This window comes from Corvus cornix, chromosome 1, assembly GCF_000738735.6.
Source record: "Corvus cornix cornix isolate S_Up_H32 chromosome 1, ASM73873v5, whole genome shotgun sequence".
In the NCBI taxonomy this organism is placed as follows: domain Eukaryota; kingdom Metazoa; phylum Chordata; class Aves; order Passeriformes; family Corvidae; genus Corvus; species Corvus cornix.
Window position 1 is genome coordinate 113,366,184 of NC_046332.1, and position 20,218 is coordinate 113,386,401.

Here is a 20,218-nt window from a genome sequence, read left to right on the forward strand (position 1 = left end):
CGGTGTCGGTGTCGGGGCGGTGCCAGCGCGGTGTCAGCGCGGGGCGGTGTCGGTGTCGGGGCGGTGCCAGCGCGGTGCCGGCGCGGGGCGGTGTCGGTGTCGGGGCGGTGCCAGCGCGGTGCCGGCGCGGGGCGGGGCCGGCGCGGGGCGGTGACGCAGCACCGCACGTGGCGGCGCGGGCGCATGGCGGGCGGCGATGGCGGCGGGCGCAGCCCCGGGGCCCGGCCGGCGCTGGCGCTGCGCGGGGCCATGGCGGTGGCGAGCGGCGGGGGGCGGCTGCTGGCGGCGCGGCCCGGGCAGGACGGGTCAGTGCGGGGCGTGCGGGGCCGGGGCTCTGCGGGGTGCGGTGGGGCCTGGTGGGGCAGAGCGGCGGAGGCCGCCCGGTGCCCCCTGAGGGCCCCCCGTGTGTGCAGGGCTGGGAGATGCTGGGGCGGTGCAGGAGCCGCTGGCCCTGCTGCGGTTCGTGCCTTTCCGTGCTCCTTGTCAGCGTTTTCTCTTATCGAAACATCACTTTAAAACTTTCCAGCCTTGGTGGTTTTCTGTCACGGTTGTGCTCCCCCAGTTGGAGGTCACTGCTGTGTGAACGACTGTATATAACATACAGATTATATATATATATATGTCTGTTACACATGCGTATATATGTACATAACGTATAGATGACATGTGTATCTATATAAAGAGTATGTATCTATATGTAACACGCATATGTAACATGTAGGTATAGCACATATATAGCATGTATATGTATAATATGTACAAAAATTATGCATAGGTGTATTATATATTACAATATATATTGTGTTGTTTTATATATACATGCATACATATGTATATACAGGCATGATGACAGTCTATTTTATGTCTGTAAGGAAGGTGCATAAAGGTATCTGTAAGACAGGGGCCAAGAGGATGGTGCCCGACTCTTTTCAGTGGTGCCCAGTGACAGGATGGGGAGCAATGGCTGTAAAATAAAACACAAGAAGTTCCACCTCAACATCAGGAGGAACTTTACGTGTAGGGTGGCAGAGCACTGGAACAGCTGCCCGGGAAGCTCATGGAGTCTCCCTCTCTGGAGATATTCCAGACCCACCTGGACGTATTCCTGTGTCACTGCTCCAGGTGACCCTGCCTTGGCAGGGGGATGGATTGGATGGTCACCAGAGGTCACTCCAACCCGAATGATTCCAAGATTCCATGTGGTATCTGAAGGGAGGTGTCAGAGCATGGGCCAGGCTCTGCTTGGTGATGCCCAGCAATGGGACAGGAGGCAAGGGGCAGGAACTGACGGTCAGGAAGTTCCACCTGAACATGAGGAAGAATTTCTTTCCTCAGCAGTGACTGAGCACTGGGACAGATGGCCCAGAGAGGCTGTGGAGTCTCCCTCTCTGGAGATATGCCAGAACTGTCTGGACACAATCCTGTGCCATGTGCTGTGGGATGGCCCTGCTGGAGCAGGGAGGTGGGAGCAGATGACCCACTGTGGGCCCTTTCAATCTGACCCATCCTGTGATTCTGTGACTGGGTAAATGCTACTGACAGATCTGTTGAGTCTGACAGAAGTAAAATATATGCAAAATGCAGCGTTACTTCACCAGCAGAGGAGGATTTTCTTTTTGACATACTGTCTTTTTGCATACTGTCCAAAATTAAAAATTTCTGCTGCCTCTGTAGCACTTTGGGAGCCCACCTGGGCAGAGGTGTCTCCTCAAGATGGGGGCAGTTGTGCAAATAACTTTGAAATAAGAGCATGTTACAAAATAGTTGCCTCTCCTCATAGTGAACCTCCTGGTTATTCTAGTCCCAGTAATTTCAGGCTTATTTTTTCCTTGCAGTGATGAGAGTCTCTTCGTGTACAACTGCAGCAGCACAGAGAAGCAGCCCTTAGGAGAGAAAGGGTGAGAAAATCTGCTCTTTTCCTGGAGGGTGCATCTCCTGAGCCTGTGTGGCAGTGAAGGCAGTAAAAGAAAGCTACAGGATAACTCCCTGAGCAGGTGAAGGGTTGGTTTTGCTAACTCTGATGGATATATATATATATATCTATTTTTTAACAAAATAGATATATTCCATTCAAGGTTTCATTCCACTGTTCACCTTTTTCTTAGAGAAACACAAGTGGCAAAATCAACAGTTCTCTCTCTTGTCAGTCAAGACATTTATGGAAATGTCCTGTGTTTTTTATTAGATATCTAAGGCTGAAAAAAAACCCACAAAACAGTTACATAAGTTCTCCAGATCTGTTCTCTGAGTCATGAGAGTTCAAAACACACACAGAAAAAAGTATTTTTCTTAGTTTAAATCTAACAACTGGACATTGTTTTACTTGTAGCCAAACAGGAAACATTTTACTGTTTTCCCCCAAATATATATCAAGATGTGCTAGCTCAAATTTTTGTTTTCTAAACAGGTTGTGATGCAGGCTTAGACCTTAAATCAGTTTCCTTTGTCTTGGCTTATTTCTTTGCATTAATGTCCGTGTTGGCTCAACATTTTAAGCAGAAATAAAGGTGTTTCAAGTTTTACTTTGTTCCTTGTGCTCCTGGTAGTTTGGGAACAACGTCCTCAAGGATTTTAGTAGCTATCAGGTTGTGAACTGTTGTTCCCGTTCTCTCTAATAGGCAGGATGGAAAAGGGACAGATAAAGGAAGTGATGACATCCTGGCTTTTGCCTTCTCCCCATCAGGAGATTACTTTGCCTTGACAGATGACAGCAAACGCCTGATTCTGTTCCGTACAAAGCCTTCCTGGGAATGTGTTAGTGTCAGGTAAGGTAGCAGGATGGTGCATGTTGTTATGGAGTTATGGCTGATGGATTTAGAGTCCTAAAATGGGAGTATTTTAAATGTTCATATTTGTTATTGCTTGCTTTGTTTTTTTTTTTTAAATTCCCTCGCTCAAACAAATTTAATGTTTTTGGGAATTTGGAATATTTGTCAAGAATTGATGTGTGGTCTTCCCCATACCAAGAATGGGAGTGCAGATGTTTATATCACTGGCCAAGGAAGGATAATCTCTTTCCGTATACCAAACCCAGTGTTTGTGTCTTTAAGAACTAAAACTTTACCCACTCCTGGTGAAGACTGGCATTGGGCCTGTAAGAGTGATGCTGAGCAGCTCAGTGAGTGCATTCTTTGTTCCTTCTGATTTGGAAGAGAAGGTGTTTTGGGGAGTTTGTGAACTTCTACAAAAGCACATCTTTTGAGATGCTGCAGCTGCTTTTCTTCAGTACATTCCTCTTGAGGAAACAGCCTGTAGCTGTCCACCAGAGGTCCCCCAGTTCCAAGTTTTCTGCTGCTGCTTGTGACAATTCTCTGTAGAAAAACCAGGACCATGAAGGGCTTCTTGGGAAAGTACCTGAGCATGTAACATCTCTGCTTCTGGTGGTCTCTGACAAATCTGAGACCCTGGCTGCAAAAAAAAATCAAGTCTCTGTGCTTGGCTCTGTGTGTAGGGTACAGGATGGACCTTTGGCGTTAAACAGTGTTGTAGTGAGGAAGTGGTCAGGGCATGAAGATCTGCCAGGGAAGGTTTAGGTTGGATATCAGGGAAAGGTTCTTCCCCCAGAGAGTGGTCAGGCACTGAAGAGGCTCCCCAGGGAAGTGGTTACAGCCCCAAGGCTGCCAGAGCTCAAGAAGTGTTTGGACAATGCTCTTAGGCACAGGGTGGGATTGTTGGGGTGTCCTGTGCAGGGCCAGGAGTTGGACTCAGTGATCCTTGTGGGTCCCTTCCAACTCAGGATGTTCTAGGACAAAACCAGAAATGCCAAATTTCTGTTCATTCTGTGTCCTGCCTTCCCTGCTGCCCTGCCTTGTGTGTCTTGCCTGTAACATGCCACTGGATCATTGGTGTTTTAGTTTCTGCTGAAAGTTTAACTAGGACCACAGCTGGATTTTTTGGGAATGTCATTACCTCATGTTGGGAAACTGGGAATACAGGTAAAAGGCTCTTTGCATGGATAACAGTTCCAAAGTTGAGCTTTGTGGCTTGTGTTGGTGTTTTGTGGCAAGGTATATAAAGGTCTCACACAGTGCTGGCCTTTGTAGTCAGCTCGTGTCAGACAAAGGGGAATCTTTGTGCTCAAGATCACAGGTGGTACAGTGAACTCAGAGCAAGACTTTCTGGTTGGCAAAGTAACCTTTTTTGGAACTATGTTGCCTGTGATCTTGTTGTTGTGGTGTTCCTTTAAACAGCCACTGAGAAGTGTAAGAATTTCTGTCTTCCTACCTGAAGCACAGTGTATTGTCCTCTTGCCTCCAGATGGCCACTGAATTTCAGAGTAGGTGAATATAAATATCCATTCCCTATGATCCTTGGTGCCCACAGTCCTGTGCTAACACAGAGGACATGTTTTCTGGCATATGTGGTCCTTACGTTTATCTGGGTAGTTGAAAGAAAGCTGGTACCTGCTACACTGGCAGCTGGAACTTTGAGCTGATGGCAGATGATGAGGGAAACTCATCAAGTTCAGAGCTTTGTCTGGACAAGGAACCTGGAGCCTTTGTCTCTGTGACTTGGGATATGAGGAGAAAAGAGTTCCAAAGCTCACCAGGAAGGGCTTCCCTTTACAGTACAGAGTGACAGCTGGAGGAGTAGTTCATACACAGTGTGAAGGACTCCTATTAGGACAAATCCTACCTTGTCTTTTTTGCGTGTTTAACTCATATTTTTATTATGTAGAGTGCAAGGAAGTCTACCAGCCTTCATTAGAGTCCTGGCATGCTGCCTGGGTGAGGTGCTCAGCTGAGAAAGTACCAAGCAAATTGCAGTCATGCAGCTTTTAATGGTCTTCTGTTCCTCTCCCCACCCCAGGTGTTTGCTATTGCATAATTCACTCATTTTAGACTCAAAAGTGCTGTTTCAGCCCTGTAATGTTACTCTCATCATCGCTGCCCTTTCAGTAATGTTGCATCTGAGAACTTTTTGCCCAGCCTCTTGGTCTGTTTAACTTCTGGACTTGCTGAAGCTGCCATCCAGAGCAGTTCAAGCTGTGCCATTTGTCTTTCAGGTTTGTGACCAGGAGATGCACATCCCTGGTTATCACAGCTGCAGAGGATAAGATTTTTGTTGCAGACAAGTCTGGTGATGTCTATTCTTACTCAATAACAGAACCTCAAGCAGATGGAAAACTTGAGCTGGGTCATGTCTCTCTGCTATTGGATGTGGTAAGTGTCTGCCTCCATGTATTTACAAACCTGCATTCCTGCTTGTGCTTGGGCCTTTCATTGTTGCTCTTGTCCCACACTTGTGGTTTGCTAGGGGTTTTTTTTAATTATGTAAATGAAATGTGCTCTAGATATTTTCTTACTGAGTTTGTGTTGGCAGAGTTTGGTAAGGAAACAAGCTTATGAATGTTGAAAAAGTCTTCATGTTACAGTCTCAGAAGTCTTGGTGACAGAGTGGGAGTTCAGCTAGTCTGCCATGTCAGTTGAGCTCTTCAATGTGATGAGCTTCTTTTTAAGATGCAGGGGCTCTTCCACCTGTACTGTTGAGGGTCAGTGGCTTTCACTGGACCAGGAAGTCAGTGTTGCTTGTCTTAGCGAGTGAGAAAGTTATTGTCACAAAGATTTTACACTTCCATTGTTACTGGAAAAGAGTGGCTTAGTGTTTGTACCTGCCTTTCAGGGTGAGGAGATACAGGTGGTTTACTGCTTATCTTTTTTATTTTCCTAGTTAAGAATTTAAAGCCTTGAACTGCTGGGCACTAAAACTCTCCCCTTCCCAACAGGCCCTGAGTCCCGATGACCGGTATATCCTAACTGCAGACAGAGATGAGAAGATCAGAGTCAGCTTGACAAAGGCTCCCTATAGTATTGTATCCTACTGCATGGGACACAGAGAGTGAGTGCCTTCTGTGCCAGAGCCATTGTGTGCAGCCATTCCCTGCACAGCCACCTTCCTCTACTCTGAGTGTGTGAAATCATCTCCTCAAATCACCTTATAAACAACAGCTTGGTCTGTAATAGAATCCTGGAACGGTCTGGGTGGAAAGAGACCTTTAAAAGTCATCCAGTGCAGCTTCCTGCCCTGAGCAGGGACATCTTCAATAAGGGCAAGTTGCTCAGAGCTCTGTCCAAGCTGGCCTTGAATGTTTCCAGGGATTGGGCTCTACCACCTCTCTGGTCAGCCTGTGTTTCACCAACCTCATTGTAAAAAAATTTCTTCCTTGTATCTAGTCTGAGTCTACACTTAATTTAAAGCCATTATCCTTTGTCCTGTTGCAAGAGGCCCTCCTAAAAAAAATATATGTCTCCATCTCTTTTATAAGACCTGTTTAGGTACTGGAAGGCTGCAGTAAGTTCTCCCCAGAGCCTTCTCTTCTCCAGGCTGAACAACTCCCAATTCTTTCAGCCTTTCCTCACAGCAGAGGTGCTCCTACCCTCTGCTTGTGTTTGTGGCCTCCTCTGGACCTGCTTCAACAGGCCCATGTCCTTCTTGTATGCAGGACTCCAGAGCTGGACACAGCACTCCTCTGGGAGTGTTCTCACCAGAGCAGAGGAGCAGAATCATCTCCCTCCAAATGCTGGTCACAAGAGGCTCCAGAAATTGTTAGCTCAGGATGGAACCTACCTTAGTCTTAGGAAGGGAGGTCTTAGGAACTGTCTTTTGAGATTTGAACATACGCTAATTAAATTAACATCATCTCCATGCAGAACTCAGACTTGGAGGTTCTGTGGTAATACAAAAAAACCTGGCTATATGAGCAGGATGGATAGAGCATTCCTGCTTGGGCACCAGACTGCAGTGTGCTGGAGACTGCAATATGAAATGTATTCAAGGAAGGGAACCTCCAAGAAGGATGGAGAGAGACTATTTACAAGAGTATGGAGTGACAGGACAAGGGGAAATGGCTTTGAACTGACAGAGAGTAGGTTTAGATTAGGTATTAGGAAAAAATTCTTTACTGTGAAGGTGTGAGGCAATGGCACAGGTTGCCCAGTGAAGTTGTGGATGCCTCATCCCTGGAAATATCCAAGGTGTTTGTTAGTAGTTGCAGAGTGAAAAGCAGTGTAACTTAATTGGAATATATTCAAAAATTCAATATTTAAGTTAGAAATGAATAAAAAAGGGTTACATAAAGCAGTAATTGTCTTGTTTCACAGTCATGGATTTTCTTCTTGCAGTGGGGCTCATGGTGATTCTTGCTGGATCTATTGTGCCTGCTTTGTCCTGGAAGTTTGTATTACAGTGACCAAATATCTTCCTTTTATTTTTTCAGTCTATGGCTTTAAAGTTATGCCTGTTTCCAAAGACCAGAGTGTCCCATTCAGGTCATGTTCTGCTCAGGTCACTGTATTTTAGGTTAGTGAGCTCTGAGATAATAATGATCCCCAGAAGTTCAGGTCCTCATTACTCACCAAAGACAAAGCAGTATCACCACCTTCTGGAAAACAGAACTTCTGGCTGAATGTAGGCACTGGTAAACTGCCACATTAAAATTCTGTAAAGATTGCTTTTAAATGATCTCCAACTGTGGCTGGAGAGATGTGGCACTCTGGAGGCTGAGCCATCACTGTTGCATTTTAAAGGATCTGTTGATTCATGTTTTTAATGTGCATCATGAACTGAGAAAGGGGAGCATGCTACCTGAGTAAATCTGTCTCCACTGGCACTTTTTGATCTAAATGACAATGTTCTCTGTTGGGAGGAAGTCAGTAGAATTACCTGAGTGCGGATGGGGAAATGTAGGTCTTCATTAAGTAGAAAGTCAATAGTTTGTGTAGTGCATATTTCCTAAGTACTGATGACATTTTTTTTCTTCCTCCTAATTATCTTGATGTGGAAAATCTGTTTGTTTATTCTAAGATTCTCTTTTAAAACTGATGTTTTCTCTTACTGTGTATTTAAAGACCAGGGTGTCAAACAAGAGAGTTCAACTTTTGACTGCTTTTCCTTTAGGTTTGTAAGCAAAATACTTGTTATACCCAACTGTCCTGACTTGCTGTTGTCAGCTTCTGGGGTATGTATTGCAATTTCTTCAAAAAAGTGTTGGTTTTTGTATGTTTGGGGTCTTTTATTATTTTTTCTAGTATTTTGGCCAATTTCCTTGGGATACTAGGAATAATCTCATGGTTTACAGGATGGCCTCCCTCCTCCTCCTTCCCTTTTTCTCTCTGCTTTCTTTTCAGTGTTCAGCCATTCTATTGTTGGATCACATAAAAACCTTTTACTGTGCTGATAGTAAAAGCCATCTTTGGGGATGGTGAAATTATCATTAACTCTTTCCTTGGAGCACAGATGTTGTCTGCTTGGATGAGAACTGAAGAAATGAGTATTCCCTCCCTTCCCTCCCCAGTCCTTTTCTTGAACTGATGGCATCCTGCTGCCATACCACACCTGTACAGAGATGGAGTTGGCCTAAAAGAAGGGAAACAATATTCTTTGTTCCCCAGACTACCAAAACTGCACAGGAAACAAACAGTGTAAATCACAGTAACTCCTGGCATTTGGTTTCAGCTGCTGCTCTTGCTTCCCTAAGGCTCTTGTCCCTCTAATTATTTAAGCAGCTCTAGTGCTGCACATGGCTGTATTTCAGTCTTAGCAAATGTTCTTGGATGGCTTTGTTTTTCCAGAGAGGTGTTTAGCCTCTCTTCAGGAGGTTGCTAAATCAAATGAGAATTTGGGTGATAACAAGAGCAGGGGGCAGAGAAGGGCAGGCTGAAAGAATTGCCATTAGAATGCTGAGCACATGCATGACTGTGCTATTGGAGACAGGCTTGAAATGCCCTCCTCCAGCTACCCAATTTCCACTTCAAAAGGAGAATTAAAATTAGCATGATTGAATAATTTAGAATGCAGGGGGAAATTATGTTAATTAAAATGCTTTATCTGCACTTTGAGGTCTTAACTAAATGACTGTTTAGCAGCTTCTGTGAGGAGCTCTTCAGGGAAACAGGGTTTAGCTGAAGGCCAGGAGTGGCCTCTCTTTGCCTGAGTGCTGGTAGTAATAGACTTGTTTCCACTTCCATCTGTCCAGGACTCCACCCTGAGACTTTGGGAGTATAAAAGTGGAGAAGAAATGCACTGCTGTGAGCTAAGTACCCTCTGTGGGCCTGAGGCAACCAAACCAGACCAGGTACGTCCATGTGTGCAGGTGCTTTTGCTGTGCTCCTGATCCTTGACACTGCCAAATGTGTTGGTTGCATTTTGTTAGAAGTGCTTCCCTTCTGTCAGTGGGTTTAGAATTCATGTGAGACCTAAAAACTGTTACAATAGTCTGGGATTTTGGGAAAGGAAGACAGTCCCTGAAATCCAGTCGTGTGTTTTGTGTGGACTTCTAAAATGTGCCAAGCAGTGACCAAAAGAAGCTGGTTCTAATTCTTCACAAATTCAAGTTCTGCACAGTGGACAAAGCCTTCACTTGAATTTTTTTTTCCAAAAACACGGGTGGTGTTGTTTCTTAGGCAGAAGACATCCTGTGACACTGGGAAGATCTAAACATTCACCCATTTTTTAAAATGGTCAGAATTTCAAGTGTTAAAGTTGCAATTTTTCTGAGCAAAAAGAAGCTGTGTAATATTTTTAACCAGTGACCTGCAGTGCTGCCCTGTGGAGTCAGAATGCTGGGCTTGTTATTTTAGGTTCTTTTGCAGCTGGACCAAAATTAAAATGTGCGAGTCCTACATGAAAACTGAACACCCCAGGAGCTCTCCTGAACTTCCAGCCTCTACATCAGTGGTCTCACACAGACAAGTTCGGGGTGCTCCTGTGATTTGAGATGCTCACCTGATGTGAGCAGTCGTTCTGGTAGTGCTTGGTCTCTGGTTTTGTTTTTTCCTTGTCATTTAATGTGACATAAGACCAGTTAGCAGTGAAATAGCACTTGAAATAGCACTGTCCTTGTCCCTGCTGTGTGCATGGAATTAAACCACCTACTCATCTGCTGGGTTACTTGAGTTCACCTCACCACCCATCCTGCTGCGTGTGATTTTTTCATGTGAATCTCTAAAAACACTTCTTTCCCTGCAGGCCACAGCTGCCTCCCAGTTGTCAGGTGACTGGGAAGCCATGCATGGCTCTTGAGGCAAAGCCACTGTGGAATCCTTATCCAGGCAGAAATTGAATTGAAAACTTCTGCCTTCCCTCCTTTGTGTTGTAGTTTCGATAGTGGAAGTGTGCTTTGCTTCACCTCCCCACATTTGGGGAGCCACTTTCATCACAGACTTCCAGTTTAGACAGTGGAAATCTTGGGTTGGCCTAGAGTTCCTGTTAGCAGGAATTCAGGGTAATATCCATATGGACAATTTAACCTGCTCCTTGAACTTGGAAGTCTTCTTGAAAGCACACCTGAGCCAGACACCTGTCAGAAGCTATTCGTGGGGTTTTTGACAACTGAAAAACAGGAGGCACAAAATTAAGTCACAAACCCATCTAACTGATATCCTCTGATATTCTGGGTACAGCAGGATTTGAGCATTTGTTTTAGAGGGAGTAATGGGTTTATTCTAAAATAATTTGCCTTCTAGATTTAGAGGATCACTGAGGACAAGTAAGCAACTAACTGAAGTGGGGATTCTGTGATTAATGTTAAAAATGCTGCTTGTTGCTTAGACTGGCTTAGCATTAGTAAGAGGGCATGTGTGTAAATTAGCAGTGCTTGGTCTGTTACTGAACCCTAATTCCACTGATTACAAAGAAGTTTATCAAAAAACAGTATTAAACTATATAATGAACCTTGAATGTAGCATTGGATAAACTAGCAAATGTCAAAAAACTTGTTGCTGCAGGTAGGAACTGATCTAAGAAAACATCTCCAACTCTCTTAGAATGTTTTTGAATGTAGTTTAGTAATACTTGCCTTGTCTCCTAATAAAATCCCTTCCATGGGATACTCTTCATGCTGATGTAGTCTCAGGAGAATTTGGAGATGCCCTTTGCTTGAGGAGTCTCCATTTAGCTTCTTTACCTCAGTGTGAGTAAGCAAAGACAGAAGGGGAAAGCCCACAAGCTGTGGGTTAATAAATAGAGCACAGCCATTAAATAATAAACCTTATTCCTGCAGTGCTTTGCAGTTCTTCCATCCAGTGCCACATGTGATGGTGTTGGAAGCCACAAGGTGGCCTGTTCCTTGAATCTGTGAAATGTTGGATGCTGCTCGCTCTCACAGGTGTTCTGCAGGGAAAAGGAGACTTTTGTTCTGCTGGCATCTCAGTGCTAGAAATGCCAGAGGTGACGTCTGGTGACATGTGTTTAGTCATGTTGTGCATCCAGGTGTGTCACAGATCATCTCCACAACCCAGAGTGACATTTGTAACAAGCAGAGTGTCTGCAAATGACTCTGCAGCCAAGGATCAGATAGGGATAAAAGTGCTTTTTCTTTTTTTTTTTTTCTATTGTTATATTTAATTTTTACCATTGATAACCAGTGTGAATGCACTGGCGCTTGAAACACAGCTTGAAGCACAATGAGGATGGAATCATCAGTAATGGTGGGTCATGTGAGCACAAAAATGTGGGCTTATTTTGCTTGGCAGATGATGAATATGTGTCTGTTTGGGGACTGTAGGAGTGTTTTGAGCAGTGTAGCATTGGTTTCAGCTGATGGCTTGCAGATCCTCAGTTCATTTTCCCACTAGAATGGGAGTAATTCTCTAATTCCATAGTGCTATATAAATATTTTCCTGCTTCAGAGCTTTCACCTCATCTGATCTTCTTGACAGCAGAAGCTTGTTTAAAGTCCAGAACATGAATTGCACAACTCTACCCCAATGCACCAGTACATTAATTTTTTATAGGGTCACCTCACAGATGACATAAAAAGTTAATTTTAAGGTGTTGGCAGGCTGATAACAGTGTTGTATAAACACCGACTTAAGTTCAGAGAGTACCAAGTGAACATCTGTTTATCACAGAATGTTCTTGTAGCTCTTCCTTAACTGATTTCTTAGCCTTGTCCTTGACCAAGAAAATGCTGTGGGTCTTGCATTCATTTTGCTGATTTTTTAACTTACCCACACATGGAAAAGAAAGAACTTGGAAAGAAGATGCATTTTTCTTTCTCTTTCCAGATGTGACTAAAACTTGGTTCAAATCAAAACAACCTGCTCCTCCCTCCTCCAGTGATGTTGGGGGAGAGCTGCTGTCTAATTCAAGTTCACAGAACCCTTTGTCTCTCTAACAGCACTTGGCTGTGTAGGTGGGCATTTCCCTGCATGTTTGTCAGGCAACAGGCAGAGAGGCAGAGCTTTGTTATTAGAAATCAATAGCACAGGTTTCAGCTTTTTTAATATATATGTATATATCTTGGCTTGTTCCTTTAAGTGTCTGAAGAACCCACTTGTGGCTTACAGTAAATAGGAGCTGTCAGTTCTACTCCAAAGCTGTGGTGTAAGCAGCTCCATCCTGCAGAATCTGCGTTTAGACATATTAGCTACAGAGAACCTTTGTGGTTCAGCCTACTCACCCTACCTGGTATTTGGAACCATCTTTTATGTCTGTATGAAACAGGGGTCCTGGGTCACAGTGCCAAATAGGGACCAATAACTTCATATTTCTGCAGAGTAGCAGGAGATCAGTCCCATGTGTTCTCAGGAGCTTTGAATCATATCAGTCCTTTTGGTCATGTTTTTTATTAAGTGCTCCTTTTCTGTCCAAACAGGTGTTTGAGATGAGTGAAAAGTGTGTGCATGCTGTTCTTGCTTCCCCCTATGAAACCGTATCACACAGTTTTTCTCGTGCTGGAGAGAAAAAAAAATGTTTTCAGCTCTGTTTATACCATGAATTAATTTTCTTTCCCACAGTTAGGTTTATCTCTTAGTAGTTGCATCATGTGCTGTTGACAAAATAGCTTCTGGTGTTAAACTTGCTGACTTGAATTTTTTGGAAGCTGCACAGCTTGTTTTGCTTTCCTACATGGAGTGCAAACTGTGAAACAAGCACCCAACAGTGCCTATACATCAGCTGGTAGCTCCAAGGGTAAAATCCTTGGTTACTCCCAGATTCACCCTAACTTAGTGAACCAGAGGTTCTGGCCACTCACCAGTGTTGTGTTAGAGAAAGAGGTGGAGGTAAAAAAAAAGAATATTTGAGGAATCAGAATTCTGCCAGCAGAGTGTCAAAAAGATGTATTTTCCCTGCCCTAAAGGAAATAACTCCCTGCTTCTCTACTTGGAAGGTTTTAGTCATCAGCAGTGTTGGTGTTGTCTCTGCTTATAAAATACACTTGAGAACCAGCCTTTTGCTATTGCAGTTTTGCCTTTCACGTTATATAACAGATACTTTTGAAAAAGCACCCCAGGACATCATTTTGCAGTTTCTCTGTTCCTCCCAAGTTCTTCCCTACTCCAGGAGCCTCAAATCAGTTGTTTCATATTTCAAGTAGAATGGTTTGTGCAGCAAAGGTGCTGCTTCTCTCCCAGGTAAAACTGTTTAACTTCTAAATTAGGAGTGTGGTGCGGGGTTTTTTTGTTGTTGTGTTGGTTTTGTTGGGGTTTTTTAATGAGGGAAATGGCCTCAGGCGGTCTTTCCTTGTTGTTCAGAACACATTTTCTGTGCAGCAGGATGGCTTCACCCAGGCACAGGTTGAAACAGAGGCAGCACAGCAGGGATATTAGGGATATTAGCTATGCATCACTATCTTCGTTCTTTAACAAACAGAACAGCAGCTAATAGCTTGTGTTTGTAATATCTGAGCTGCTGGAGTGATATTCTGCCTGAGCAGGCTTAATGTCAAATGTTTTTGCCATTAGCATTGCAGGAGAAAATGTTTGAAGGTGGTGTATTTTCCTTCATCTGTTGGTTTGTCTGCTAATGGTAGTTCGCTCAAACCTTTACATTTGATCTCTGGACAGTGTGGAGGGGAAAAGTGTGGAAAACTTCATAGAACAGCAAAACTGGTACAAAAATAAACTTGACTGCAGTTTAAAGGTAATTATTTTGCTTAACTTGCTGTAAATTAAGACACCTGCTAAATTTTAAAGGCTCTTAATGAAATGGAATGTGAATTTTCTGCCCATAAATGGTCTTAACTTAGAAGGATGGGGTTTTTTTTTTTTTCTATTCCTAATAGAAATACACCGTGTCAAGAATAACTTACTGCTGTCAAGGTGGTTATGTTGCCATTCTGTGTGACAGGTAAGAATAGATGGAATAATCCCTAAAATCATCCCAGCTCCTGCAAAGGCAAGAGCATCTTTCCCTGCTGGCTGTCCTGGCTTTCCCTGAGCCTGCAGTACTTGGTACTGTGGGTCTCCAGATGTCCAGGAATGCCTGTGGCCTCACAGGGAGCCTCTGTGTCCTCTACTTGTTCTGAGTGCAGAGGGGAGTACAAGGGTTACTGTAATTTTGTACAGTTTGTGATGCCTTTCCCTCAGTGGAGGAAACACGAGGCTGGGAGGTACAAGAGCTAGGGGATGTTTTATTTTGGCTGGTGCTCAGCTGTATATTCCTTCAAGTGCAGCCCTGTAGGCCAATGTGCCACAATGCAACACTCTTCATATTTTAAGTCCTTAGTAATCCTTATGAAATTCCCTTTACTACCCTTTCTTTTAAAGAGAAGGCAGCACTGACTGCTTTTTCTTTCACATAATGCTTGAAAAGCCATTTGACATGTTGGGTATTTACAGCTTCTGACTCAGGTCATGTAAGCAAACTGTATTTGAAGTGCTTATTCTAACCACTTTGCTTTGGCTCAGTTTGGAATTAGAGTGGGTGTCTGTAGTTTGCTGTACAAGTGATGGCTGTAGGTGGATTTGGTAATAATGGTAATTAAGTTTTTCCTCTCAAAAGTATTCCCACAGTCTACATCTTTCAGCTCGATGCCACTGCCCAGCAGCTGGTTTACAAACAGCAAGTCTCTCTGAAACACAGAGGTTGGGACATTGCATTTGAGGAAACAGGAGCTCTGTGGATTTTGCAGGAAGACAAGGAAGCTCCTCTTCTTTTGTACAGAGCATGTGATGGACAGTGGAAGGTACTTTTTTAATGCTGAAAAATCCTGAGTTGTTTGGTGATGTCTTGAGGCCACAGCAGAAGTGGAGTTTGCTGTTCCATGAAAGCTAAAAGGCAGCTTTCTCTCTGCCTTGAGATGGATAAAAGCCATAGATACACATCTCATTCTTCTCACCTGTGTATAATGCAAAGGTGTCAAGAGGTTGTTATGAACACCACCAGTCTGTTTGTTCTCAGCTAAAGCTGCCATCTGGCACAGCAGGATCAGCGTGCTTGTCAGCACTCAGTACTTTAAACCATTGCCTGAGCTTTCTGTGGGCTACACTTGATGATTTAAAAAAAAACCAAACCACAAACCAACAAAATCCCTTTGGGTTTGCTCAGGAATGCTTTCCACACAGCTTTCCTTGTGCTTGCCTCTGAGGGATCCTTTGCAGGACAAGGCATTTTGGGAGCTTAAGCGAGTTACTTCATTTTCACTGAGTACAGGGAATCAAATTTGGGGTATGTGCTATCAAGTTCTCTTTTATTGCCTATTAAACAACTGCAAACTCATCTGTTATCCTTGTAAGTCCCCAGCTAATTATGGTCTGGTTGTGAAGTGGTTTTAAATGAAACTTCTGAGTATGTTCTTTGACCTTAACGTGTTTCCTGGGATATTTCTTTTCCTCACAGATTAGTAAGTGGGAATCAATTCCTTTTTTGTTCAAATGGCAAAGCTTTCCTAGCAGAACTTGAGACCTCAGGCCGGGTTTCAAAAACAGCTCTTGAAAAAAGGAGCCTGGGAGAGATCATGGAGGTTTTACACTTGCTCTGTTTCACTGCACTCTTCTGAGAGCTGTTGCATTTTTCAGCATGCTGTGAAACACAAAATTGTCTATTAATCCCAAAATGACATGCAGCATTCCTTCTTTTCCCAGGCTGTAACTGATGACAGAGGATTACAGAAGATGTCAAAATATATTCAAGACAACTGGACAGTATTTGAAGGTGAGAAATTTGGCCTAAAGGTTATGGGAATGCAGATTTTACAGCTGAAGCATAAGATTTAGGAACAAGATTGGAGTTCAGGTCAGTTCAGCTGGCTGTTGAAGTCACTCAATCTTTGTTTGCTCAGTTTCATCACACTGTCTGGTGTGGAAGTCAGTGCAGATAATGAAGTGTGTTTGGGGCACTGTTATCAAAGAACAATGTAGGTATTTAGAGCTGAATTGCAGCCTTATAACTTTGCCGTAGCCACCTTATCACAGGGATGTATCCAAACACCCTCTGGCAGAGCTGCTGGAGTCTGTCTTGCTGCTGTGGTATCAGATACTGGTGTTTGTTGTCTTGTCTCCTGCCTGGGTGTGAGACTTTGTCACAGATGTAGTGGAAACAGGATGGAACAGCCATGGGAGGAGCAGCTCTGCTGTAAAGATGGGCTGCTTGGGTCCACCTTGGCAGGGCAGATGATGTGGAGCGTGGTGTGGCTGGAAGGTGTGAGCCTGGATGGGACAACAGATGACATTGGTTAGTGTCAGGGCTGGCTCATTTTGTTCTTGCTTCCTGCCCCACTCCCAGTCTCTGTTAGAAAAATAATGCCTGGCTTACTTGTTCAGAAGCACCCTATGTTCCCAGGATTTTTTGTGTTTTAAAAAACACCCAGCTTTACTTAGAAGCTGAAATTAAAGCAGTGGTGGCTGCAGGGTAGAGAAGAGTTGTGGCATGTGCTAAAATCTGAATTATATATTGAAACTTCATTAATAGAAATTTCTCTCCTGTGCTTTGCTGGGAGACTGGGAATCTTCCTTAAAAAAATGTGTTACAGTTCTCACCAGTCTTCTGGTCTATTCATGGTGGCCATATGTAAAGATGAGAGCTGCAGAAATGTTCAGTCTGGTGTAAAGTCTCCATAATATCTGGTATTGGGTGGTTTAGCATGTAGCTGTCATTAAGTTGGTCATTAAGTTGTAATTAAGGTGGTGCAGTCTTTGCAAGTCAGGTGCTCCTTTGGAAAGGAGATGTTTGCATGGAGATGTTGCAGTCTTGAGAGTTACAGCCAGGTGGATAATTAGGAGGATGAGGTCTGAGTGAAAATGAGCACAGAGAAGTAAAGAGAGCAGGCAGGGGGAGAGGTTCTGGGCATAATTAGCCCGTGGAACAAACGAGTGTGAAACGCAGTCACTGGCTCATCTGCAGCTGGGAAGGGAGCACAGCTCACGTGACAGGGTTCATTATTGTTAATTAGTAAGTGGAGGCTCACTTGATAAGCACTTATTCCAGTGCATAATGAGTGCTTCAAAGGTAGTTACATTTTGTGAAACAAGTGATCATTACATTGTTTGAATCCAGTCCTAATCCCTGCATATTGTCCTTTTATAGACTTTTCTCACCTGTTTGAGGTTTCTGTAGGATTTAAGATTCAGTGGTCAATCTGGAAGTATCACAGAACCCTAGAATGGTTTGGGTTGAAAGGAACCTTAAAGACAATCCAATCCCAACCCCCTGCCATGGGCAGAGACACCTTCCACTAGTTCAGGTTGGTCAGAGCCCCGTCCAACCTGGCCTTGGACACTTCCAGGGATGGGGCAGCCACAGCTTCTCTAGTAGCTCACCACCCTCTCAATAGTTTCTTCCAATACTGAGTCTAAACCTAGTCTCTTCCATTTTGAAGCCATTCTCCCCTGTACACATTGAACAGTTTGACATTGTGCTATAACTCATCCTAGAAAAATTAAAGAGGAAGATTTAGTGCAGACTGATGAAGGAAAGAGTAGCATGGATGTTCAAACCAGCAGCACCCAATTTCTCCCAGGGCCAAGGGCCAGTAAAACTCTTACTGAGTGCAACACTAAAAGTAAAAATCTGTGCTTTGCTGAGCAAGGAAAAGCTGCATTTTCTACCAAGAAACAGGGGGATGCTGTATGTGTGTTTCTGTGGAGTAGCACACTTAGCTTCAGAACCAAACCTTAGCAGGTGCTGGATTTCTCTTCATTTGTCCTTTAAAGATTGTGAGTTTTGTTCAGTGGGAAAAGTGGAGAATGGGAGATAATTGGCTTTGTCAAGTGCCATTCCAACAATTTTTTTAGAAATATGGCCTTAGCCAGCTGGTCTAATTTTGTATTCCCTACATAAACAGTCTGATTGGGGATTTTTGGATAGCAGTTCCCTGCTAAGCTCATCTAAACCTCCAGCCTTGGAGGGGATGTGAGCAATATTACACTGAATTCACAGAAGGTGTAACAAAGCCATTGGAGCAAATGCTTAGGAATCTCTGTGTGCTGTAGAACATGACTATTTGAAGTCTAAACCTTTGGCCTTCTTGTAAGTTAATACTTTAGGAGAAAAGCCAGCTAAGCACAGTTAGGTGGCAACTCCCTTTGTAGTGTTTGGGTCCCAGGGAACAACTCCAGTGGTTCAAAACCAGAAGCCCTGAAGTCTGCAATTGTCCACTGTGTGAGGAGAGCTGTGTCCTCTCTTTGCTTCAATGTCAGGTGCTTGATCCTGTATGAATTTTTTAGCCTAAAAATGGAGGCTGTGCCTGGCTGGTGAATGCTGAACAGCTGCTTGCCAACACAAATCAGGCTTACACAGTGTAAATGTTGATATTTAATCACAGAGTGGTTTGGGTTGGAAGGGACATTAAAGATGATCTCATTCCACCCCCCTGCCATGGCCAGGGACACCTTCCACTATCCCAGGTTATTCAGAGCCCTGTCCAACCTGACCTTGAACACTTCCAGGGATGGGGAATCCACAGCCTCTCTGGGCAGCCTGTGCCAGGGCCTCACCACCCTCAAAGTAAAGAAATTTTTCCCAATTTTTAATCTAAATCTGCCCTCCTTCAGCTTAAGGCCATCCCCCCTTGTCCTGTCACTACATGCCTGGGTGAAAATCCTTGTCCAGCTCTCTTGAAGCCCCTTGAGGTACTTTGGAAGGCTGATACAGTGGATAGGACCACAGTAAATGAATTGGAATTCCACCGTCTAAAATGACACTCCCGGAAGTAATTGATGAGACCTCTAATGGAATTAACACCTGTGTTCTTGCTTTGCCCACCTGCAGGTTCTGTTGGTGCAGAGAGCTACTACAGCAACCTCTACAAGGCCTCCTTTGATAACATGGACGAGTACCTGCAGAGGAAGGAGGAGAGGTTACAGCAGCAGAAAAAGAAAAGGCAGGATCTGCAGCGTGGTTCCAATGGACAGGCAAAAAAGAAGATGAAGACTGAAGAGCCATCACTATGACTGCTGTGAGCTTGTGACCTTTGCCTTGAGGAAAGAAAGTGATCCAACTGTGGACTTTTTACATATGAAATGAATTATGCAAAAGGACTGGTTTAAAATTTTATTCAGGTTTTCAGGCAGGCTGATGTGACAATATCATGTTTGCAGCAAATAATGCATTTACAACATACCTAAACTTTCCAGCAGAATACAGTGTTAGTTCAGTCCTGGGAATCTCTGATGCATGTTACATGAATATTGGAGATCGTGTTTTCCTTGAAACGGGATTTTCTTTTTGCCTGCTGTGTTCAGACTTTCTTCTTCAGGTGGAGACACACTGATTAAAGTGGATGCAACTTTATTTTTGATTACTTTTGGTTTGGGTTGTTTGGGGGGTTTTTTTAAACTTTTTAAAAAGTTTGTTAGTTAATGTAACTAAGTGTACCTGGGTATGGGGAGGGGAATGTAGAAAAAATTCTTGCTGGATATGAGATGTTTTAACTGAGACTTTCCCTTCTCTGTTTTTATCCTTTAACTTCCGTTCATATGGTTGGGATTTTGCCTGGCTTCCAATCCATTATGTCTTACTTACGGGATATTTCTATAGGAAGAAGTGCAAAAGTTAATTTTGTTTACTGCAAAGTAAAAGTAAAATGTGCCAGTCCACTTTGTGTTACTGGAAGCTCCTTCCATTGCAATATGATTCTGCTGTGTCTGAAAATCATGTGAGAGCAGAATTTGGAGTGCATCCTGCTTTTTTCATGGAGAACTTTCCCATACTGTAATTATCCAAGAGACACATCTTCTTGAGAAGATGTCAGTAAGAGCCTTATGGGGCCACTTGTTGCTGCATCACAGGGCAGAAGATGTGTTCATCTGCCAGATGGTATCATGTTCGTGTGGAATATCATGTCCTTCACAAAACCAGGTGTGGAAATCTGTACAGCTCATTAAAAGTACTCAGATTTAACCTGTGCACTGTGAGTGGTTCTCTCTGGAGTGTCTGGACACGTAGAATTTTTGCATTCAAATGCAGATGTGTGGCCCAGCTGCTTGGTTTGCTGACAGCTTCTACCCTCCCCTTCTCCCGTGAAGGATGCTGAATGTCAGTAATAGAGCTAAACAAC

The 20,218-nt window shown here is 43.7% G+C and overlaps 1 protein-coding gene across 1 annotated transcript; it reads left to right on the plus strand.

Annotated features, from left to right (window-relative positions):
- The first annotated feature begins 183 nt into the window (after positions 1–183).
- Positions 184–20,067, plus strand: WDR4 (WD repeat domain 4). The gene is made up of 11 exons (XM_039553004.1): positions 184–305; positions 1,836–1,898; positions 2,619–2,765; positions 5,006–5,162; positions 5,726–5,838; positions 7,897–7,957; positions 8,975–9,073; positions 14,006–14,070; positions 14,725–14,908; positions 15,807–15,876; positions 18,931–20,067. The coding sequence occupies exons 1-11, from the start codon at positions 184–186 to the stop codon at positions 19,110–19,112; spliced, it is 1,263 nt and encodes a 420-aa protein (XP_039408938.1). The 3' UTR covers positions 19,113–20,067.
- The last annotated feature ends 151 nt before the right edge of the window (positions 20,068–20,218 follow it).